This window comes from Phyllobates terribilis, unplaced genomic scaffold (genome assembly GCF_046119375.1).
Source record: "Phyllobates terribilis strain yellow unplaced genomic scaffold, ASM4611937v1 Scaffold_8__6_contigs__length_399053987, whole genome shotgun sequence".
NCBI lineage: Eukaryota > Metazoa > Chordata > Amphibia > Anura > Dendrobatidae > Phyllobates > Phyllobates terribilis.
The window spans coordinates 181,411,130-181,435,371 of NW_027362768.1; the positions used below are offsets into that span (position 1 = coordinate 181,411,130).

Here is a 24,242-nt window from a genome sequence, read left to right on the forward strand (position 1 = left end):
CACCAGTGGGTTTTCCACCCACATCAAACCCATTACATTCGAAGAGAGTGGCCATTATCTAGTGGTAACAGAAATAAGACTACTGGAAAGGGTACGGAAAGAGAGAGGATATTGCAGAACCACTAGCCAGAACCTTTGAAAAATCCTGGAGAACAGATGTCCCAGAAGATTGGAAAAGGGCAAATATTGTCCCCATCTTCAAAAAAGGAAAACAAAAATGGAGCCAGTAAATTACAGGCCTGTGAGCCTTACTTCTATACCAGGAAAGATCTTTGAACAAATTACTATACAGCATGTATGTAAGTACTTGGATAAGAATACAGTAATTAACCAGAGCCAGCATGGGGGTTGTAGCAAACAAAACAAGACAGACTAATCTAATTTCCTTCTATGATGGAATCACTGACTTGGTGGATCAGGGAAATGCTGTAGATATAGTATATCTGGACTTTATCAAAGCCTCTGATAAAATATCTCATGCCATCCTTACTTGAAAAAAAAAACTAAGTATTGACAAGGCAACAGTTAGGTGGATTCATAACTGGTGCAGTGATCGTACACAGTGATAAATGGTTGCACATCCAATTGGAAGTATGTCTCAAGTGGGGTACCACAAGGCTCTGTCCTGGCCCCAGTGTTGAACAACATTTTTATAAATAATCTAGATAAGGGAACTGAAGGTAAAACTTTTGCAGACAATGCAAAGCTAGGAGGGATAGATAACACTAGAGAAGACAGAAAGGATTCAGAAGGATCCAGATAAGCTTGAACAATGGGCAGTTACAAATAGAATGGGATTTAGCAGGAAGAAATGGAAGATTCTACATCTGGGCAAGAAAAACGAAAATGACATCTACAGAATGGGAGGAATAGAACAAAGCAACAGCACGTGTGAAAAAGACTTGGTTGTACTAATAGATCACAGACTGCACATGAGTCAACAGTGTGATGCAGCAGCAAAAAAGGCAAATACAATTCTGGGATGTATTAAGAGAAGCATAGAGTCTAGATCACATGAAGTAATTATCCCACTCTACTCCTCCTTGGTCAGACCTCATCTGGAATACTGTGTCCACTTCTGGGCACCACATTTTAAAAAAGACATACGAAAAACTGGAACAAGTTCAGAGAAGAGCGACCAGGATGGTGAGCGGACTGAAAACTATGTCCTACGAGAAACTGGTTAGATACTCTGGGAATGTTTAGCTGCAAAAGAGAAGACTGAGAGGAGACTTAATAGCTGTGTACAAATATCTGAAGGGCTGTCACAATGTAGAGGGATCATCCTCATTTGCACATGGAAACACGAGAAGCAATGGGATGAAACTGAAAGGGAGAAGATACAGATTAGATATTAGAAAACACTTTTTGACAGTGAGGTGATCAATGAATGGAACAGGCGGCCACGAGAGGTGGTGAGTTCCCCTTCAATGGACATCTTCACACAGAGGCTGGACAGACATCTGTCTGAGATGGTTTAGTGAATCCTGCATTGAGCCGGGGGTTAGACACGACGACCCTGGAGGTCCCATCCAACTCTAATATTCTAGTAAGTAACATCTCAAGGCCTTGTTCACATTGTGTTTTTTCCCCAGGCATTTTTTTTTTTTTTTTTTTGGGCAGAAAAAAAAAATTCAAACAGTACAATTAATAGAATTTCTAAAATCTCAGAGGCTTTTTTTTTTTTTTTTTTTACATATAAATACAAAGCATCTATTTTTTAATTCTTTAAGGGTTTTAATTGATCTCTTTCCCATTGAGACCAATAGGGGATGAGAAACCATAACACTTTCAAGTGCATTTTCCTAGCAATTGACACGGCTTTTTTTTTTTTTCTCCCCAGGAAAAAGTGTCTCAAGAGAAGACTGATACAAGATCTGATCCTATAGATTTCTATGGGATCGTTGCCAGTCACCTGATTTGCACCAGATTGGTCTTGTAGACAGATCAGACAATGCTGCACGCAGGATTTAAAGATCTGGCTATGGACAAAGAATCGATGATATATGGAATTATAGATCCAGCTGCAAAAAAATCGATCAGCCCGACCTGCTGGACGATGGGGCATGGAAGTCTATGGGATCTATGGCAAGTACCAGTTTCCCTGACCCAGAGCAGATTGTGCCCGGCGGCATCACCTTCGCCAGATCGTGATAAAGCAGACCATAGCCACATGTCTGACCGGGGAGGAATCTCTACAGTTTAGCATCTTGTTTTATATAAAGAAAGATGCAAAATTACAACAAGAAACCAGAAGGAATTGCAGGAATCAGGATTTTATTGTCACAGGTCTACAGAAAATAAAAAATAAAAATCACCATCCTAAAAATAAAATGACCAAATCTGACAAAATACATTATCTTGGATTTCATTTCATTTGAGGCGTCTCCTATTGTTGGGGTAAAATCTGACCTTGGAGAATCGCTACCCAGAGCGCCGGCGCCTCAGATCCAGGTGTTTTTTTTTTTTTGTACATAGTTAAATAGTAGCTTTGTAAGAAGCGATAGGCACAAGATACAGTAACACTCGGCTTACATTCGAGAGTGGATGGAGCACAGAGAAGGGTAAAGTACCGAGGACGCGGACTCCTATAATGGGAGTCCGGGGGGGGGGGGGGCAGTTCCAATGAATGTCGCTGCTGCGAAGGGCCGACCTGTATATTAGAATCGCCAAAGCTCTGGAGCCCGGTGTAATGCCGAGACTGAATAATACATATACTTACCTTGTAACACCATGGATATATGACGGAATTAGCTTTGCACATTTTTTTTGCATTTTAAGCCATAAGGATTACAAAGGGAGAAGTTCACATTATCCTGCCGTGTGTGAGGAGGAGGGGGGTTATAGTAGTATGAAGATGCAGATACACGGCCAGAAGGACGCGTCACAGAACGTCGTAAGCCATATTATTGCCACCTGGTGTGTCCCGCCTCCTATGATGAGAGGTAGAGGGAGCGCGGTGCTCAGCTTATGGCTTAAAATGCTACGGGTTGGATTAGGTTGGGTTTGGTTCCGCTACTGCCGATCGGTGCTTCATCAGGCCTTTTATCTGCTCCGTTTGTGTTGTTTTTTTGTTATTCTCATCGCGTGGGGTAATCCTAAATAACTATTTCTTTTTGTAACTCGCAGATCGGGAGCCAGAATGGGACGATCCAGCGGGGGAATGTCTGCGCCTGCAACACACAAACCAAAAGTGGATTCTTGTCATTTCTATATCAAACTACGGCCTAGAAAGTAAAGATATACATTCATCATACTACAGCTCCATGTATGAGGGGAAAACAGCCCCAGTGACCGGAAAAAGTATAGCGGTATAACCAGGAGGAGGGCGGAAACATTAAAGAAGAACCCCAGTCATCAGCTACATCTAGAATATCCATATAATTATTATAGAAAAGAGTATTATAGTAGTTATATTCTTGTATATAGGGAGCAGTATTATAGTAGTTATATTCTTGTATATAGGAGCAGTATTATAGTCGTTATATTCTTGTACATAGGGGCAGTATTATAGTAGTTATATTCTTGTATATAGGAGCAGTATTATAGTAGTTATATTCTTGTATATAGGAGCAGTATTATAGTAGTTATATTCTTGTACATAGGGGGCAGTATTATAGTAGTTATTTTCTTGTACATAGGAGCATTATTATAGTAGTTATATTCTTGTACATAGGGGGCAGTATTATAGTAGTTATATTCCTGTACATAGGGGGCAGTATTATAGTAGTTATATTCTTGTACATAGGGGGCAGTATTATAGTAGTTATATTCTTGTACATAGGAGCAGTATTATAGTAGTTATATTCTTGTACATAGGGGGCAGTATTATAGTAGTTATATTCCTGTACATAGGGGGCAGTATTATAGTAGTTATATTCTTGTATATAGGAGCAGTATTATAGTAGTTATATTCTTGTACATAGGAGCAGTATTATGGTAGTTATATTCTTGTACATAGGAGCAGTATTACGGTAGTTATATTCTTGTACATAGGGGGCAGTATTATAGTAGTTATATTCTTGTACATAGGGGGCAGTATTATAGTAGTTATATTCCTGTACATAGGGGGCAGTATTATAGTAGTTATATTCTTGTACATAGGGGACAGTATTATAGTAGTTATATTCTTGTACATAGGGAGCAGTATTATAGTAGTTATATTCTTGTACGTAGGGGGCAGTATTATAGTAGTTATATTCTTGTACATAGGGAGCAGTATTATAGTAGTTATATTCTTGTACATAGGGGGCAGTATTATAGTAGTTATATTCTTGTACATAGGGAGCAGTATTATAGTAGTTATATTCTTGTACATAGGGAGCAGTATTATAGTAGTTATATTCTTGTACACAGGGGCAGTATTATAGTAGTTATATTCTTGTACATATGGAGCAGTATTATAGTAGTTATATTCTTGTACACAGGGGCAGTATTATAGTAGTTATATTCTTGTACATAGGGGGCAGTATTATAGTAGTTATATTCTTGTACATAGGAGCAGTTATTATCGTAGTTATATTCTTGTACATAGGGGGCAGTATTATAGTAGTTATATTCTTGTACATAGGGAGCAGCATTATAGTAGTGTTATTCTTGTATATAGGGGCAGTATTATAGCAGTTATAGTCATGGACTATGGAGGGTGTACTCTATTAGCTGTGACTGAAGTTGCTCTTTAACAATCTCTAAGCGCTCAACCACACACTACTAATCAGGAAAAATAGTTTGATGTTATACGAAAGAGAAAAAGTGACATAAGTGGTGGACACATTTTTAGAGAATAGTATCCTAAATCTTTAAATCTTATATTTTCCCTTTATCCCCCCTCCAGTTCTGCGGTAACCCAAACCTTTCTGTTGACCGTGATCTTGATCGTCTTTTTTTGCGGTCACCAGACGACGATCTGGAGCGGCTTCTTTTCTTTCCCCTCTCTGAAGAGGACGATGAGTGGGAACTTGCGATAGATCTTTTTCTGGGGGAAGAAGAACCTCGTTGGGACCTGGAGCTGGATCTTTATTGATTAAAAATGGACAGAATTTAAGACGAGAATTCCAGAAGAAGGAACAAATCTATAGAGCGTGGATTTCTTAAAATGATCAGAAATTTCTGCGGAGATCAAAAATAATAATGACTTACCTATTGGCGTTTCCACGACAAGCCATCACTTTATGATCGGTGGGATTTGACTTCTGGGACCTGCAACGACCCCAAGAATGAAGGGACCATCGTACTTATTTATTGATGTGCCCCCCATTAAGTTTCCAGTCCGACGATGCTGCAGTCTGTGCCCCATTCACTGAAAGCGACGGCCTCACAAGAAACTTTTACTGCAAGGCCACGGGATGTGCAAAGATGTCTGAGGCTGGTGCCTCCTTTGAGACCCACATCTATCTCTACAAGACGCATGTGGTGTCCGCAATCTCCTGTTTCAGGTCCTGGCTGGATTTGGACCACCAAAAAGTGGAGAGGTGGCAGCACGCTCCATTCACAGCTACTCAGCTAGTGTCTTTATTCGGTGCCCCCAGAAGAGAGCCGACGCATCTGACATCTCTCCACTCGCTGGTGGTCAGAAGCCGACCCGAGGGGGATCATAGGACCTCCATTCTAGGTTTCACCTATGGGGCCGACATTTATCAGACATTAATAGCATATGTAAAGGTGGGATCCCAGCGGTCAGAATGCCTCCGATCATTAAGTGATGGCAGATCCTACAGTCATGGCCGAAAAGTGTTGACACCCTTGAAATAGTTAAATAAAATGAAATATATTTCTCCAGAACATTATTGCATTACACATGATTATTTCCTGTGTTTATTGCACAAAAAAAAAAAAAAAAAAGGCAAATTGGACATAATTTCACACAAAACCCCAAAAATGGGCTGGACACAATAGTTGGCACCCCAAAACTTAATATTTAGTTGCAAACCCTTTGGAATAAATAACTACAATCAATCGCTTCCTATAACCATCAGCTTCTTCCACCTCAGCTGGGATCTTGGACTCTTCTTACAATGGTCTCCTGGTCTTTCATATATGAAGACATCTTCTCCCAACAGCAATTGCAAGATCTCTCCACAGGTGATCAATGGGATTTAGATCCGCACTCATTGCTGCCACTTCAGAACTCTCCAGCACTTTGTTTCCATCCATTTCAGGGGGCTTCTTGAAGTATGTTTGGGGTCATTGTCCTGCTGGAAGACCCATGACCTAGGACGTACACCCAGCTTTCTGACACTGGACACTACATTGTGACCCAAAATCCTTTGATATTCTTCAGATTTCATGATGCCTTGCATACAGTCAAGACACCCAAGTGCCAGAGGCAGCAAAATAACCCCAAAACATCTGTGACCCTCCACCATATTTGACTGTAGGTACTGTGTACTTTTCTTTGTAGGCCTGTTTTCGGTAAACAGAAGAATGATGTGCTTTACCAAAAAGCTCTATATTGGTCTCATCTGTCCACAAGATCCTTCCCAGAAGGATTTCAGCTTACTCACGTACATTTTGCCAAACTGCAGTCTAGCTTTTTTATGTCTCTGTGTCAGCAGTGGGGTCCTCCTGGGTCTCCTGCCATAGCGCTTCATTTCATTCACATGTGGACAGATATTTCGCACTGACACTGATACAACCCCCCCCCCTCCCGAGTCTGCGGGACAGCTTGAATTTCTTTGGACCTTGATTGGGGCTGCTTATCCACCATCCAGACGATCCTGTGTTGAAACCTTTCATAAATTTTTCTCTGACGTCCACATCCAGGGAGATTAGCTACAGTGCCATGGGTTGTAAACGTCTTAATTATGTTGTCACCATGTACAAAGGAACATCAAGATCTCTGGAGATGGACTTGTGACCTTGAGATTGTTGATATTTTTCATCAAGTTTGGTTCTCAAGTCCTCAGACAGTTCTCTTCTCCTCTATCTGTTCTCCATGCTTAGTGTGGCACACAATGCAAAGACTTTTTATCTGGTTTCAGATGTGAACGAGCATCACATGTTTGAAACAAAGTAGTTTATCCAGTTTTGGAAAGGGGCCAATGATTTTGTCTGGCACACTTTGGGGGTTCAATGGGAAATTATTTCCAATTTGCCTTTTTTTTCTGTTTTTTGTGTTGTTTCAATACACACAGAGGAAATAAACCGGTGTATAACAAAACATGTGGAATTGCAATAATTTTCTGAGAGAAATACAGTCATGGCCAAAAGTTTTGAGAATGACACCAAAATTATATTTTCACATGATCTGCTGGCCTCTGGTTTTTATTAGTGTTTGTCTGATGTTTATATCACATACAGAAATATAATTGCAATCATATTATGAGTACCAATAGGTTACATTGACAGAATGAGTTAATGCAGCAAGTCAATATTTGCAGTGTTGCCCCTTCTTCTTCAAGACCTCTGTAATTCTCCCTGGCATGCTCTCAATCAACTTTTGGACCAAATCCTGACTGATAGCAGTCCATTCTTGCATAATCAATGCTTGAATTTTGCCAGAATTTGTTGGTTTTTGTTTGTCCACCCGTCTCTTGATGATTGACCACAAGTTCTCAATGGGATTAAGATCTGGGGAGTTTCCAGGCCATGGACCCAAAATCTCTATGTTTTGTTCCATGAGCCATTTAGTTATCACCTTTGCTTTATGGCAAGGTGCTCCATCATGCTGGAAAAGGCATTGTTGGGCGCCAAACTGCTCTTGGACGGTTGGGAGAAGTTGCTCTTGGAGGACATTCTGGTACCATTCTTTATTCATGGCTGTGTTTTTAGGCAAGACTGTGAGTGAGCCGATTCCCTTGGCTGAGAAGCAACCCCACACATGAATGGTTTCAGGATGCTTTACAGTTGGCATGAGACAAGACTGGTGGTAGCGCTCACCTCTTCTTCTCCGAATAAGCTGTTTTCCAGATGTCCCAAACAATCGAAAAGGGGATTCATCAGAGAAAATGACTTTGCCCCAGTCCTCAGCAGTCCACTCCCTGTACCTTTTGCAGAATATCAGTCGGTCCCTGATGTTTTTTCTGGAGAGAAGTGGCTTCTTTGCTGCCCTCCTTGAAACCAGCCCTTGCTCTAAGAGTCTCCGCCTCACAGTGCGTGCAGAAGCACTCACACCAGCCTGCTGCCATTCCTGAGCAAGCTCGGCACTGCTGGTAGTCCGATCCCGCAGCTGAAACAGTTTTAAGATACGGTCCTGGCGCTTGCTGGTCTTTCTTGGGCGCCCTGGAGCCTTTTTGACAACAATGGAAGCTCTCTCCTTGAAGTTCTTGATGATGCTATAGATTGTTGACTGAGGTGCAATCTTTGTAGCTGCGATACTCTTCCCTGTTAGGCCATTTTTGTGCAGTGCAATGATGGCTGCACGTGTTTCTTTAGAGATAACCATGGTTAACTGAAGAGAAACAATGATACCAAGAACCAGCCTCCTTTTAAAGTGTCCAGTGATGTCATTCTTACTTAATCATGACTGATTGATCCATTAACACAGGTGTGGGTGTTGATGAGGACAGGGCTGGCGATCAATCACTAAAACGATGTTAGCTGCTCCTTTTAAGGCAGGACTGCAATGATGTTGAAATGTGTTTTGGGGGTTAAAGTTTATTTTCTGGGCAAATATTGACTTTGCAAGTACAGTAATTGCTGTTAAGCTGATCACTCTTTGACATTCAGGAGTATATGCAAATTGCCATTGCAAAAAATGAGGCAGTAAACTTTGGAAAAATTACTATTTGTCTCATTCTCAATACTTTTGGCCATGACTGTACTTCATTTTCTGGAACAATTTCAAGGGTGCCAACACTTTCGGCCATGACTCTAACATTACTAATATAGGTGTAAGTGTATTAGGTACTTAAAAAGGGAAAGCATATATTTAGGACCTGTCCTATGGATAGGTTATCAATATCAGATTGGTGGAGGTCTAACATCCAGCAAAACCACCTCTGGCCGAACATAAATATAGAAAGCGGTTGTACTGCTCAGCCACGTTCAACGTTTAGTGGTCGTTGCCAGGTACTGCAGCTAAAAAAAACACTTCATCGGCAGGTGTTCCAAATTTCAGACCCCTACTGATCTTATTGTAAATATAGGCCATTAATATACTATGCCCTGACAGCCCCCTTAACATGTAAACATGTATGCATTAGTGATGAGAGCAAGTGCTCATTACAGGTGTTTGCCGCGGGTGCTCGGGTATGCACCGAGTATCGCGGGTGCTCGGGTATGCACCGAGTATCGCGGGTGCTCGGGGGACATGTTTGAGTCCAGGCAGTTGCATGTTACGAAGCTGTTAAGACAGCCACAAAACATGCGGTGATTGAACGTATTTGTCAGGCAATCACCGCACGCTTTGTGGCTGTCTAAGAGCCACAAAACATGCGGCCGCGGGGACTCGAACATGTCCCACGAAAACCGCGATACTCGGTGCATACCCGAGCACCGGCGGCAAACTCTAGTAACGAGCACTTGCACTCATTACTAGTATGCATACCTTAAATTACTAATATAAATCATTATGGTGAGTTTCCTGCCCTGACACATGAACGGGGAGGGCTGGCTTATCTACTGTAATGAGTAGTCGGCCAGCCCCCTTCACACACTGCATTGGTCACATGCTAAAACAAGAAACTCTGTTGTTGTGTTTAGCACAGGTTCGGAAGTGGAGCTACCAAACCCGGGACCGGATGGGATGCCTGACGATAAGGACACTTGGCATAATTTTATTAGATTAGTAAAGTTATATATAAATGTGATAAGAGTTTTATGGCAATCTACTTATCAAAAGTGTTGAACACCGACTCAGTACACGCAGATCCAGAATATATTTACAACCATCTATATATTTCCACTGAGGAAGAAATGACTATAGGAACACTGATTTGTCCACCGTAACGTCTAATATAAGACATCCTGCACCGCTTGACTCTGGCTGCGCCGCCGCACAGCGTGGTACCCGCTATTCACCTTGATTTTGAACCGCGAGATCGAGAACGTTCTCTGGAGCTGGAGCGAGATCTTGATCTGGAACTGGAAGAGCTTCTTGAACGGGATCTGAAAAAACATGGTGCATTTTTTTTTTTTTCCAATTCTTATATGAATGCAGCAAGAATCGCTGCTACGACAAGGGAAAACAGAGCTGATTCATTGCATAAAGCATCAAATACAATACAAGTAATAAAAAGAAGAAAGAAAAAACAAACTGTTAATACTATAGGGCTCTATGAAAAAAAGCAAAAAAAAATTGCTGTGCCTTTAGAAAAAAGTGTGATAGGTGGTGTAAGAGAAAATGAGAATCTAAAGTCCCCCCCCCCCCCACACACACACAGCAGATATAAGTTGGCGGACCATCTGAGGAGTAAAGGTGGTGGGAGGGGGGCCGGCTCATCGTACCAGGACTCCTATAAAATTGCTAAACATTGTCAGGATACAAGACAAGGTGTGAGATCCTCAGTGTGCGCTGCCCATGTAATTCTAGTTAATATCTGATCACATATGGAAAGAGCAATACTGGTGTGTAATGCATCTGTACTAGATAGATCTGAAACTGGCTCAGGAAGGGTTCCTACAGCCAGGAGCCGCTCAATGACTCTTACAATACCTGACAAGGTCTTGCATGAGAAAAGTCCCATCTTATAAGGTGATGGCAGATCACATCAATCCTGTGCATTGCGGCACCGTGACTGACCCTTTGTGCAACAACAGCAGCAGTGCTCCATTAAAGAAGTGTCTAGCTGCAGTTCTGTACATGGGAAGGTGGGGGGCGCTGTGCAAGACAAGCTGAAATATAGCATTAAATCAGTTCCTTTATTCACAGGATTGGGGGGTGGGAGGAGATGGGTGTCATTCATGTCAGACTCAAACCAATCCTAAAGCGATGACATGACTTTGTCTCATGCCATAACTTTATAAGATGGGAATGTTTCCCTAGAGGTTTTCACATGCACCGCCATAGAGTGCACATTATGGAAACTGTTCTCATTTAGGTTAGACTAGTTACCTATGAAAATGCACAAGACATTAAGTGAACAGTGAAGGATAATATTGCACAATATCACATATCTCTAGAACATTACGTAGTATATAGAAATATAAAAGAAAGGGAAATAGTTAAATAGATACTGACATTTTGCCCGGCTTTACCCTTGACCTGTACCCGTTTACCTGGACCTAGACCTTGAGCTTGTATGGGAGGAGGAGCGAGAAGATGGCGATTTAGATCTGCTGCGTGCGGATTTCTTATTTTTACTAGAACCCTCCTCGTCGCTGGCAAGATTGTATTTTGAAAGGTCGCCATCGTCATCCTCATCATCGTCCTGAAACAAATAGTTGGGAAAGTGATGCTATTAGGTTATTTGCTACAGTAAAGGACTTCAGTATTTTAGATGCATTAAAGCAAAAATGAAGATTGGTTGCAGAATTGTACAGATTGTAAGCAGCGCCCCCGCCCGGGACTCGGCCCACACGCCGCCGTACAGCGCCCCCGCCCGGGACTAGGCCCACACCGCCGTGCAGCGCTCCCCCGCCCGGGACTCGGCCCACACGCCGCCGTACAGCGCCCCCGCCCGGGACTCGGCCCACACGCCGCCGTACAGCGCCCGGGACTCGGCCCACACGCCGGCGTACAGCGCCCCCGCCCGGGACTAGGCCCACACCGCCGTGCAGTGCTCCCCCGCCCAGGACTAGGCCCACACACCGCCCCCGCCCGGGACTAGGCCCACACACCGCCGTACAGTGCTCCCCCGCCCAGGACTAGGCCCACACACCGCCCCGGACTAGGCCCACACACCGCCGTACAGCGCCCCCGCCCGGGACTCGGCCCACACGCCGCCGTACAGCGCCCCCGCCCGGGACTCGGCCCACACGCCGCCGTACAGCGCCCCCGCCCGGGACTCGGCCCACACGCCGCCGTACAGCGCCCCCGCCCGGGACTCGGCCCACACGCCGCCGTACAGCGCCCCCGCCCGGGACTCGGCCCACACGCCGCCGTACAGCGCCCCCGCCCGGGACTCGGCCCACACGCCGCTGTAAGTGTGAGGCCACTGTGGAGGCGCATGCGCTCAGGAAGTAAATAAATAAAAAAGGTAGATATATTCAGGAAAGATGCTCAGGCATTATTCCACTGGAGCCATTGCACCCGCAGCAGGGTATATTCTTACGGTGGCCCTATTTATAGGTAAGCAGTCTGCCGCTTTCCTACACAGTTAAATAACTGGAGCGCAGTCATAAGTTCAGCCAGAAGGAGGCCAAAAAATAACACTTTCGGCCTCTGTCTGGCAAATCAGAGTATGTGTATGAAAAGCTCCCAAAACACTTTATTCTTTCAGCCAAGTACACAAACGCAGCGTACACTACGACAAAGGGTCCGTTCACACAGACGGTCCAGCGGCACAACATGAGCGATACGCACGGATCCGTACTAGATCGCTCTGTGCGCACAGGCCGCCATAGCTCTCGCCAGTGCGACTCCTGGATACACAGGACGATGCATCGAGAACAATGGTCTTTTATGCTGCACAAAATATCATTTAAATCGGATGATCGTCAGTCTCTGTTTACACAGGAGAATTGTGAAAAGAGCATTTTGAAGAACGTTCGTTCACGATCATCTTGTAATGTTAATATCCCAATACTTCATAGACTGGCACGGTGAGCGTATCCTCTTCACATTCTCACCAAGCTATGTCTGGACCATGACTCACATCATCCAATTTATACTTGGATAGATCTCCTTCCTCTTCATCCTCCTCCTCGTCACCTTCTTCCTCCTCTTCTTCCACTCCGGACACCTTTTCATCACCTTTGGCTCCAGATTTTCCACTGGATGGTTTTCCACGGTATTTCTTCTTTTTTCGTCCAAACTACAAATCCCCCACCCAAAAAGAAGAAAAATGAAACACGTGCTGTTCCTGTGCCTGCGTACTGCAGCTTGATGTACCAGACCAATGCCTCCTTTACCTCGTCGTACTCTCCATCAGACTCTTCTCGCTCTATGTATTCTACGTTTTCTCGTTCATTAAATCCTCCGCCATAACCTGCATGTAGAAACAGGGCCATACAACATCAGCAGGAACACAAAAGCTCAACAAAAGGCAAATAAGACCTCAAACTCAAAAACAAGGAGGGGGGGAATAAGACAAGAGTAGATGTACCTGTCCGCTCCTCCAGCTTTGCATACTTCGGGGTGTTGCACATGTTACACTCTGATCTTCTTGCCCAGTTTACATTTCCACAACTTAAAAAAAAACAAAAAAAACAACCAACAAGATCAGAAAACTGCAGAGAAAGCCGCAAGTGTTTTCCTACAGAAAGATTTGGTGCGAGACAAGCGATGACATTGTAGTGGCACAGAGAAGTGCTGGCCCCTCTGCATTGACAGATTTCTAACTAAATGGAGTCGTTTTTCGAGTTGTTTCCTCTGAAAAGCAGCAGGATTGCAGAATAACACATACCCTGTGTAATGAGGGGCCGGTCAGGATTTCAAGATGTATTTGGTCAGGGCAACAAAAAAACTGCGTGTGCGCCGAACAGGATGTCACTCAATGATCAGCGGGCGGTGACTGCACAGTCGCCTACGTGAAAAGAGCGGCTGCATGGAGAAAAAGCATTATTTTTTTTTCTGCAACCAGACTTGGATGAAATGGTGCTGAGCTGCAAATTACCGTGACTGCAGGTAAATATGGTGCCGATGACTGAGAAGTGTGCACCATCAGCAGGTATCATACACGTGTCCCATCCTGATGAATAGAGCAAGAGCACGATACCCATACAATCATGCATCCCAACATATATGTGCAGATATTGTCCTGTCTGCACATACATTTTGGGTTGCATGCATGATTGATAAAAACTGTAAAATATCATACTCAGCAGATACTCTCCCTCCCTGGGTCCAGTGTCTGTTCCTTGCTTCTGTCCAGCTGCAAAATGTCACAGTTTGGGGCCCACTTTCCTGAAAGTAGACAACCCCTTTAAGTGCTCCATCCTTGTGTAAACTGGAACACATTAACCTCCGGAAAAAAAGAAAGTCTGAAAACAGCTCAGACTCTTCACTGTACCAATCCACCCAGAGCTCTGGTTGCAGAACTTTCCGCTTCAGGACCCTACAAATCTTTTTGCTCAGCTCTTAGTATATTTTACCTAAGGCAGTTTGGATTTTATGTTTTGACTGTAAAAGGAAAGTAGCACCACAGCCTACTGCCAACGCGAGTGTTAGTATGACACATAGCAATCTAATATGTATACACTCCATATCTTATTGTACAGTGCTGCGGATCACAGATCGATTTCTACACTAAAGTGCGGCCAACTTACGTTTTGCATTGCCAGTCATTGGCGCTAAATAATCCCCGACTCTTCTCTGCCAAAGTTTTCCCAATCTCTGTCCCTCCGGCTTTCATCATTTTTGCATCCGTTGTTTTTTCTTTAAATTAAAAAAAGAAATATAGATTAAATTTACAACATAATGAGACATGTAAAGGAAAGAGTTAGCATTTGATATGAATATAAATTCGCACCTCGTCCACATCGGTTGCAGCTTGTCCTTCGGGCGAAATTTACATTCCCGCATCTGAGAAAATATAAAAGCAAATAAATCAGAAATTGTAGAGTAATTTGTGCTCTTATAAATAGAGCTGGAGATAAAGAGTCATTGTTCTATTAGCACTAGATAATCTACAATAAATAGGAGATAACGCTCACAATAGGGCTCCTTCAGGCTGAAGCCAATCATTAACTACAGATCTGCCAGTAACTGTGTGTTCCCAATGGTTTCCTGACATTTCGGGTCCATTTTCAAAACCTGCAGCAAATATTTTTCCAAATCCCCTACATACAAGCTGCGATTCTGTACATCATCTACATTTTTATGGGGATTTTGTGAAAATGTCAGCAACCTCCCTCATGAATATCTTTTTCAGGCGGCCAAAAACATCTGGGTTTTTTCAAGTGAAGACACTTCAGGAATCGCTCGTTTACTCCAGTGTTTGGTAAACCTGAAGCTTTTTATTTTCCAAGCTGTTTTCAGTCTTTCCTTAGCGCTTCTTCATTTTTTTTGTGTTTCCCCCCCCCCCCAACATTTTAGGGCATCTTCAGTTCTGGTGTTTTCCAGACTTTTCTTTTAACTCTGCTCAACAATAAAGAAATAGCTGGCAGATTTTGAAGCAAAAGTGTAAAACGTCTTCAGATCAGAAAATGCCTAAATGTTGAGGTCAATTATTATAACCGCTTGGTGCTTTTGCACAGCGAGTCGTCTTTACACAGAAATACACGTGTTCGACCTTTTGACCATTTTGTTAGCGCTTTGGTTTTGGAGGTGTATTTTTTTATTTTCTGGATGAAAAATTGACGTCCAAAATTAGCATAACCACATTGTTTGACTTGTGTGAAAATTTCCATGATATTCAATTATCCTCTCTGTCTAGGATAGCGGATAACCTAGTGATCAATTGGGTTCTGCCCACTGGGACCCTCACCGATCCCAAGACTTGAAAATGTCCCTTCCCCCTTTGTGACATGATTGGGTGAGTGCCAATAAATTGTGATGGCAGCCGGGGGTCCCTGTCCTTCGAGTGCGGCTTTTTTCATGGCGTGGCTCCCCCTTTTTTGGGCTGTCCACTGATGGGTGTCTGCACAGTCGGGTCTGGGTCCTGCTCTGCCCTTATCCAATTCTACGTCTGACGTCACTGTGAAAACTTCAAGAATTAGTACCGTCCCGATTGGGGTCACCGTGTCGTGGTGAGATGGCATTTACATCCCGCCCCCCCAAAACTATGCTGACTAGTCCCCTGTGTTATTTACTATCACTATTTATTTACTTACTACGGGAGATTTGCTCGTTTTGTTTTAGTCTTAGGTTCTATAATATAAAGCAATGAAACCCCGTCTGCGGCGCAAAATGGCATCGCTAAAAAAAAAAAAGCAGCGAATATCACCGAACCGTCAGACGGCTCCAACACGGGAAAGAGAGAAGACTGAAGTGTCTCAAAACAGCGGCCAGGGGTATTTCAGTGGCCTTAAAAAACAAAAAAAAAATCTGAACTTTGTTTACATTTTTAAGATTCTGTAATTTGTTTTTTATTTTTTTTTTTTTTAAGCTCAGTAAAATACAAGAGCCGTCCATGTGTGGAGTCGCTGTAATCCTTCCGACCTGGAGAATCGCGTCGTCACCGGCTCAAACACCGTAAAAAACAAAACCCCAGACAGCGGCGGTGGCACCGGTTTTCCACCATTTCATCCCTTTCTTCTGGAGTTATTCCCCATTTTTCAGTAGGTTACACGGTAAAGTGAACGGCGTCACTAAATACTACAAGACGTCCCGCGAATAACGAGCGTGTCAGAGGGGGCGGAAAAATAAAGAAGTTCTGGGAAAAGGGGGAAGGAAAAAAAACTAAATGCACAAATTTAAAACAAACAAACAAAAAAAATCTCCCGGACACGAGGGGGTTAAGGTCAGACGGAGGCCATAACGGGTGAGGAACGGAGGTCACCGGGCCCAGAGTGAGGAGACTCGTCCTCGGTGGCCGCGGCCCGGGCCTCCCCGCACAGCCGCCTCTCCTCTGCCCGCCATTCCTCCATCACGCAGCCCCCGTTCTCACACCGGCCGCCCCGGACTCCTGATCTTCCCCCAAACTCACTTCTTGTCCGGACAAATCCAGTCTCCGTCACTAACGCGAAAATTCTTGGTGGACATTCTGCCCGCCGCCGCCGCCGCCTTCTGCTCTGTGAGGAAGGACTCCAGCACAGGGCGACCTCACGGCGCCTGTTACACCTACGGAACACCCGCGGACGGGTCACGTCAATGCTGCGGCTCTATGAGTGCGATTAACGAGAAGTGACTAAATAACAGCCTGTAACGGGTGATATAATCCCGATTTCTGAGCAGGCATAAATGTAAACAGCTATGAAAACAGAAAGCCCCCAATTGCGTTTACCAATGACACGGAGGCTTGAAACGCAAAAGAAGGTAGAATGTAGACGCCTACGCATGCGTGGATATCTAATGCTGCGTCATCATGTTTTTTTTTTAAACAACTTTATTAAACATCACATTCGTTGTCATTTTTTACATGCTGGCGGGCTGCTAGGTGTATAGAGATGCTGTATGTCTTGCTGAGGAGTCACAGATCAGCTACTGCTCCCTGTTATCAGCCATTTTAGTGTATACATATATATATATGTACCAACAAATTTGTATCCATGTGTATTAAAGATCAAAATCATTAGCGTACATACGTAAATATTAAATGTCGCACCTTAGTTTATTTTTATGGCATTCGCTGTATGGTAATAATGACCCGATGATTCTCTAGGTCAGTGCGAGGATTTACTAAAGTTCTACAGGGTTTTTTTTTTTTTAATGGTTAAAAAAATTCTGAACTTTAAAAAACTTTTTAATTCTCATTTTCCGGGGACGTAACTTTTTTTATGTTGATGGAGCAGTGCGATGGCTCGTTGGGCCTTTGATTTTTCTTTTCAACATTTGCCTTATAGGTTACATAAATTTAGATTTTGATAGATCGGACTTTTGGACTTTTCTGGATGCCTATTTATTTTCTTTATTTTTTTACATGAATTCATTTATTTTTAAATGAGGAAAAGAGGGGTTATGTGAAATTTTATTTCTTTTTATTTTATAATATTTTTTAAAAAAATCTATATTTATTTTTTATATTTGTTCGAGTAGCTCGATCTACTCCATAAAGAATCACATCGCGTTCAGTAGCTGCGGCCGGAGAGCACACAGGTAACACGCTTAAAGGGAATCTGTCACCAGGTTTTTGCTCCCCCCATCTAAGAGCAGCATGATGTAGGGGCAGAGACCCTGATTGCAGCGATGTGTCACTTACTGGGCTGCTAGCTGTAGTTTGGATAAAATCTCATTTTTTTCTGCTTTAGATCTAGCAGAGCTCTAAATGCTGAGCTCTGTATAACCCCGCCCACACCACTGATTGGCAGCTTTCTGTGTACACTGTGCATAGGCAGAAAGCTGCCAATCAGTAAAATCAATAAATAAGCAAGAATCATTGTTTTTCAAATTTTCAAAAAGTCACGGTCTCCTGGAGTACTGTCAGCACATTTGTAGTGTGAACCGAAGCAAGACATATTTTTTCAAGTTTTACAGATCAACAGATTAATATAATAATTCCAACACATTACAGTTTATTTGTTTAGTCACCCAAGGGGACTTGAACTTGTTATCTCGAGAACTTCAGTTTGTAGCGAAAATCTCTGTTTCCTATGAAGCATAACCTATTTATAATGCTGCACCTTCCTTTACTGTGGATTTAGGCTATGTTCACACATGTTGGGTTTTTCAGCGTCACAAATCTGCAGCGAAACCTAATCTCTGGCAGGAAATCAGCTGCGTCAAAAACACAGGTTTTGCTGCGTTTTTTTATGCGTTTTTTTCAGCGTTTTTTTCACTGTCCTTCTGTCTCTATGCATGTACATAAAGTTCTCTGAAAAAAAAAAAACATTCTAATTTGCCATCAAAAACGCTGATACATATTTTGATGCGTTTTTTTCACCATCCATTACATGCTCCATTTTCCAAAAACTCAACCAAGGCACAAAATATGCAACAAAAAAAAACCATGATGTGTGAACAGAGAATTCTGGTTTCTCATAGACTTTGCTGGTACTGTAAAACACAGCTGAAATATTGCATAAAAATCTGCAGCAACAAAAGCTGAAAAACACAACATGTGTGAACATAGCATAACCTTCCGGAGCCCCCTTGGCTGCTACACATCTATTACATTGTGATGCTGTATTTCATTGAGACCACAATGTATCCTAGTGTCATTGTGAAGGACAGTAGAGCAGATCCTGCTCTGCGCAGAGGATAGCTGGCGCTTCATGCGTTTCTCATCGGAACCAATGTCATGTGACACAATCATTGAATATCCTTTCCAGACTCTACCCCTAAAAAAAGTTCTTAGCTCAGCATTTTCTTGTATCTGACTCCTACAGGGATGGTGACGTGACCTGAACCAGCGGCGTATCTGCAGAAACATTTGGAGGTCGCTGCTGTCACTAATGTATTTCTAGAAGTTTTAAAAAGTTGCAAGAAAGGGTTGATTGTGACGTGTAGGATTGCTACTTCCAATAGGTGGTGCTATAGAGTACAAGTCCTCTTTTTCTCTGAAGAGGCAATTTGCATAAAAAGTTGCATAAATTCACATAACTTTGAGAAAGTTAGCAATTTTCCAGAGAACTTTTTTCTATGTGTATAGAGTTTGTTTGTTTGTTTGTTTTTTTTAAAAAAGAGAAAACCTCATCCTGCTGTTTAGTCCTATGGATCTAGGGTAGGGTTCAGACTAGTCCGTGTCACAAATAGCAATTTCGACAACTAGGTTTCATAAAAAGAGAATGAAATAAAGAAAACTTACAGCCCAGAGGATGCATGTGATAACTGCATGAAGAGTATCTGCTTGCTGTCATTGAATCCATGCTGAAGGCTGTAAACCAGAGTCCTACAGCTGATGGTTGATGCACCTATTATATCTGGGTATCTCTCACCCTGTTTTTGTGTAGTCCAATGGGGTCATCACAAACTGGACAGCATATTCCGCCTGCTTTACCACATGCTACCAACAGAGGGAGCCCTTCTTAAAAGGATTTTCCAGCCTTTAAAAAAATCCTTGTAAAAGGGCTCAGTTGTGTTTAAAATAAGAAAAGAAGAGATACTTACCCTATCGATACCCCAACACTTACCAGGTCCCTGCTGGACCCTTCTTCATTAACCGACCAATTACTGACTAAGGCGGGTCACTACTGTGGCCATTGATTGGCTGAGCAGGAATTGGGTAGCAGGGACCATTGGGGACTGTGTAAGTGTAGGAATGGGTCTTTGATTGTTTTCTTATTCTATCTCAGTATGAGCCATTTTACAAATATTGGAGCCCCTTTCAGCGAATCCCCTCCACATGGGACCACAAGTGAGTGACATTTCAGGACCAGAATATCAGCCAATAGTGAACAGAAACTGAATATTGATTTTGTACCTGGATTTTCACTTTGATGAGTTCTGCTCTGTAATTCTTTGTTGTAGACGCGACGTTAATCGTCATTACCGTAATTTGTTTTTGTTTTTTTTAATTTAAGTTGTTCACAAGTTGATCCTCAAAGCCGAAGTGTTTTCCTTTTTACTGAATCTTATGCATTTCATTATGCAATGTGCAAAGTGGGTCATGTGACGTCTGCGGATTGCAGGGAATGTATCATCTGGTATTATGTAAATCAGGTTTTTATCACAAACATATCTCTTCCACATTTTTGTTCATTGTATTTTTTTTTTTATGTGACTGAACATCCTGAAATGCAGCAGTTTTTTTTACTGGTCATGGTAGCACACATAGTAGGCTGACATAATAGTTTTTTGCAGCTCAAATGGTTTCATATGCTGTTGTATAGGATGAGACAGGGGCGGCAGAGTTATCTCATCATCATTGCAGGGGATTGACATCAGAGTTGTCTCATAAAGAGAGGGTGAGTACAACTGAGCTACTGATTATCAAACTAGGGGGTTGTCACTTTAACCAGTGTATTACTGTTACAGGGTTGGGTCAGTAGAGTCATCTCATTATTAGAGGACAGGATCAGCAGAGTCATCTCATCATTAGAGGACAGGGTCAGCTGAGTCATCTCATCATTAGAGAACAGGGCCAGCAGTGTCATCTCACCAATAGAGGGCTGGGTCAGCAGCGTCATCTGATCATTAGAGGACAGTGTCAGCAGAGTAATCTAGTCATTAGAGGACATTATCAAACTAGGGGGTTGTCACTTTAACCAGTGTCAGCAGAGTCATTTCATCTTTAGAGGACAGGGTCAGCTGAGTCATCGCATCATTAGAGGACAGGGTCAACAGAGTCATCTCATCATTAGAGAACAGGGTCAGCAGAGTAATCAAGTCATTAGAGGACAGGGTCAGAAGAGTCATTTCATCATTAGAGGACAGTGTCAGAAGACTAATCTAATCATTAGAGGACAGGGTCAGGAGAGTCATTTCATCATTAGATGACAGGCTCAGCAGAGTCATCTCATTAGAGGGCAATGTCAGCAGGGTCATCTCACTAGTAGAGAACAGAGTCAGCAAAGTTATCTATCTCATCAGAGGGCAGGATCAGCAGAGTCATCTCATCATTAGAAGACAGGGTCAGCAGAGTCTTCTCATCATTAGAGGGCATGGTCAGCAGAGTCATCTCATCATTAGAGGATAGGGTTAGCAGAGTCATCTCATCATTAGAGAGCAGGTTCAGCAGAGTCATCTCATCATTAGAGGATAGGGTTAGCAGAGTCATCTCATCATTAGAGGGCAGGTTCAGTAGAGTCATCTCATTATTAGAGGACAGAGTCAGCAGAGTCTTCACATCATTAGAGGACAGGGTCAGCAGAGTCATCTCATCATTAGAGGACATGTACAGCAGAGTCATCTCAACATTAGAGGACAGGGTCAGCAGAGTCTTCACATCATTAGAGGACAGGTTCAGCAGAGCCATCTCAACAATAGAGGACAGGTTCAGTAGAGTCATCTCATCATTAGAGGACAGGGTCAGCAGAGTCATCTCATCATTAGAGGACAGGTACAGCAGAGTCATCTCAACATTAGAGGACAGGTTCAGCAAAGTCTTCTCATCATTATAGGACAGGTTCAGCAGAGTCATCTCAACATTAGAGGGCAGGGTCAGCAGAAACTACTCATTGTCATTGGATAGCTGAGAATTTAATGATAGATGACATTGCACTGCTGGAGACTGAGATAATGCAGGATAGCTGTAGCACCATTACCCTTCATGCAATGATGCCGGCTTATTCACTGCCCTGGTCCTCGGCGCGGTCCCCTGGCATGCTCCTGCTACTTCCTTGTGTGCACGCCGCATTGTGTGTCAGTGGCATGCCTAGTGCGCATGCTCCCCTGTTCTTAAAGGGGCAGCGCGCCCCTTTATATAAATGATAAATGTCCCCAGCTTACTTTGGGAGCCATTTAGTAATGTAATTACCTGCAAGGTGTCTCTCAGCCAATAGCTGGGAGACATATTTTAAAAAAGTCAACTTCACCAATAGGGAGTTACCTGAGCAACCACTAAAGTTATGTTAAGTGGTTAGTGTGTGCAACTGTACATTGCCAGGTCCCCCGTCCCTAGTCTGTTGAAGTTATCCTGCATCCTGAGTCCCTTAGTCCTGGTTTTCCCTTGTTCCTGTGACCGCTTCGGTGGTGTCCGAATCCTGAAACTGCATAAGCGGTACCTGTCTGCCACCCTGGGGGCTGATACACAGGCCCGAACTCTAAACCTGTCCCAGTGGTCGACCTGGCTGCACAGTGTGAACCTGTCCCTGTGGCCGTCCTGTCTGCACAGTCTGAACCTGTCCCAGTGGCCATCCTGTCTGCACAGTGTGAACCTGTCCCAGTGGACATCCTGTCAGCACAGTGTGAACCTGTCCCAGTGGTCGTCCTGTCTGCACAGTGTGAACCTATCCCAGTGGCCGTCCTATCAGCACAGTGTGAACCTGTCCCAGTGGCCTTCCTGTCTGCACAGTGTGAACCTGTCCCAGTGGACATCCTGTCAGCACAGTGTGGACCTATCCCAGTGGCCGTCCAGTCTGCACAGTCTGAACCTGTCCCAGTGGTCGTCCTGTCTGCACAGTGTGAACCTGTCCCAGTGGTCGTCCTGTCTGCACAGTGTGAACCTGTCCCAGTAGCAATCCTGGCTGCACAGTCCGAATCTGCCCCAGTGGCCGTCCTGTCTGCACAGTGTAAACCTGTCCCAGTGGCCGTCCTGTCTGCACAGTCTGAACCTGTCCCAGTGGCCGTCCTGTCTGCACAAAATGAACCTATCCCTGTGGTCGTCCTGTCTGCACAGTATGAACCTGTCCCAGTGGTCGTCCTGTCTGCGCAGTGTGAACCTGTCCCAGTGGTCATCCTCTCTGCACAGTCTGAACCTGTCCCAGTGGTCGTCCTGTCTGCACAGTGTGAACCTGTCCCAGTGGCCGTCTTGTCTGCACAGTTTGAACCTGTCCCAGTGGCCGTCCTGTCTGCACAGTGTGAACCTGTCCCAGTGGCCGTCCTGTCTGCACAGTGTGAACCTGTCCCAGTGGCCGTCCTGTCTGCACAGTTTGAACCTGTCCCAGTGGCCGTCCTGTCTGCACAGTCTGAACCTATCCCAGTGGTCATCCTCTCTGCACAGTGTGAACCTGTCCAAGTGGTCGTCCTGTCTGCATAGTGTGAACCTGTCCCAGTGGTCGTCCTGTCTGAACAGTGTGAACCTGTCCCAGTGGTCGTCCTGTCTGCACAGAATGAACCTGTCCCAGTGGTCATCCCCTCTGCACAGTGTGAACCTGTCCCAGTGGTCGTCCTGTCTGCGCAGTGTGAACCTGTCCCAGTGGACATCCTGTCTGCACAGTGTGAACCTGTCCCAGTGGTCGTCCTGTCTGCACAGTGTGAACCTGTCCCAGTAGTCGTCCTGTCTGCACAGTCTGATCCTGTCCCAGTGGTCGTCCTGTCTGCACAGTGTGAACCTGTCCCAGTGGTCGTCCTGTCTGCACAGTCTGATCCTGTCCCAGTGGTCGTCCTGTCTGCACAGTGTGAACCTGTCCCAGTGGTCGTCCAGTCTGCACAGTCTGATCCTGTCCCAGTGGACATCCTGTCTGCACAGTGTGAACCTGTCCCAGTGGCCGTCCTGTCTGCACAGAATGAACCTGTCCCAGTGGTCATCCTGTCTGCACAGTGTGAACCTGACCCAGTGGTCGTCCTGTCTGCACAGTGTAAACCTGTCCCAGTGGATATCCTGTCTGCACAGTGTGAACCTGTCCCAGTGGCCGTCCTGTCTGCACAGTGTGAACCTGTCCCAGTGGCCGTCCTGTCTGCACAATGTGAACCTGTCCCAGTGGCCATCCTGTCTGCACAGTGTGAACCTGTCCCAGTGGCCGTCCTGTCTATCCAGTGTAAACCTGTCCCAGTGGCCGTCCTGTCTGCACAGTGTGAACCTGTCCCAGTGGTCATCCTGTCTGCACAGTGTAAACCTGTCCCAGTGGTCGTCCTGACTGCACAGTGTGAACCTGTCCCAGTGGCCGTCCTGTCTATCCAGTGTAAACCTGTCCCAGTGGCCGTCCTGTCTGCACAGTGTGAACCTGTCCCAGTGGCCGTCCTGTCTATCCAGTGTAAACCTGTCCCAGTGGCCGTCCTGTCTGCACAGTGTGAACCTGTCCCAGTGGTCATCCTGTCTGCACAGTGTAAACCTGTCCCAGTG

The 24,242-nt window shown here is 44.3% G+C and overlaps 1 protein-coding gene across 4 annotated transcripts; it reads right to left on the reverse strand.

Annotated features, from left to right (window-relative positions):
• Positions 1 to 2,260: 2,260 nt before the first annotated feature.
• On the reverse strand, positions 2,261 to 16,841 carry ZRANB2 (zinc finger RANBP2-type containing 2). 4 transcript variants are annotated; one of them, XM_073643890.1, is made up of 11 exons: positions 16,629 to 16,841; positions 14,511 to 14,563; positions 14,308 to 14,416; positions 13,146 to 13,228; positions 12,952 to 13,028; positions 12,696 to 12,854; positions 11,158 to 11,309; positions 9,961 to 10,047; positions 5,140 to 5,199; positions 4,853 to 5,014; positions 2,261 to 3,173 (listed from the first exon to the last, which is right to left on the reverse strand). In XM_073643890.1, exons 1-11 carry the CDS (start codon positions 16,682 to 16,684, stop codon positions 3,107 to 3,109), a joined length of 1,065 nt encoding a protein of 354 aa, XP_073499991.1. In that variant the 5' UTR covers positions 16,685 to 16,841; the 3' UTR covers positions 2,261 to 3,106. The 4 variants fall into 4 exon arrangements, with proteins under 4 accessions (XP_073499991.1, XP_073499992.1, XP_073499993.1 ...); XM_073643891.1 differs by having other exon boundaries at positions 4,853 to 4,975; positions 16,629 to 16,840; XM_073643892.1 differs by lacking the exon at positions 5,140 to 5,199 and having other exon boundaries at positions 16,629 to 16,838.
• Positions 16,842 to 24,242: the final 7,401 nt, after the last annotated feature.

Coding starts and splice junctions, on each gene's coding strand:
- ZRANB2 (XM_073643890.1), bottom strand. CDS start 16,684: ATGTCCACCAAGAATTTTCGCGTTAGTGACGGAGACTGGATTTGTCCG. Junction 10,048..11,157: donor AGCTCAAGGTCTAGGTCCAG/GTAAACGGGTAC, acceptor ATGTTTTTTCAG/ATCCCGTTCAAGAAGCTCTT. Junction 5,200..9,960: donor TCTCGCGGTTCAAAATCAAG/GTGAATAGCGGG, acceptor GGGTCGTTGCAG/GTCCCAGAAGTCAAATCCCA.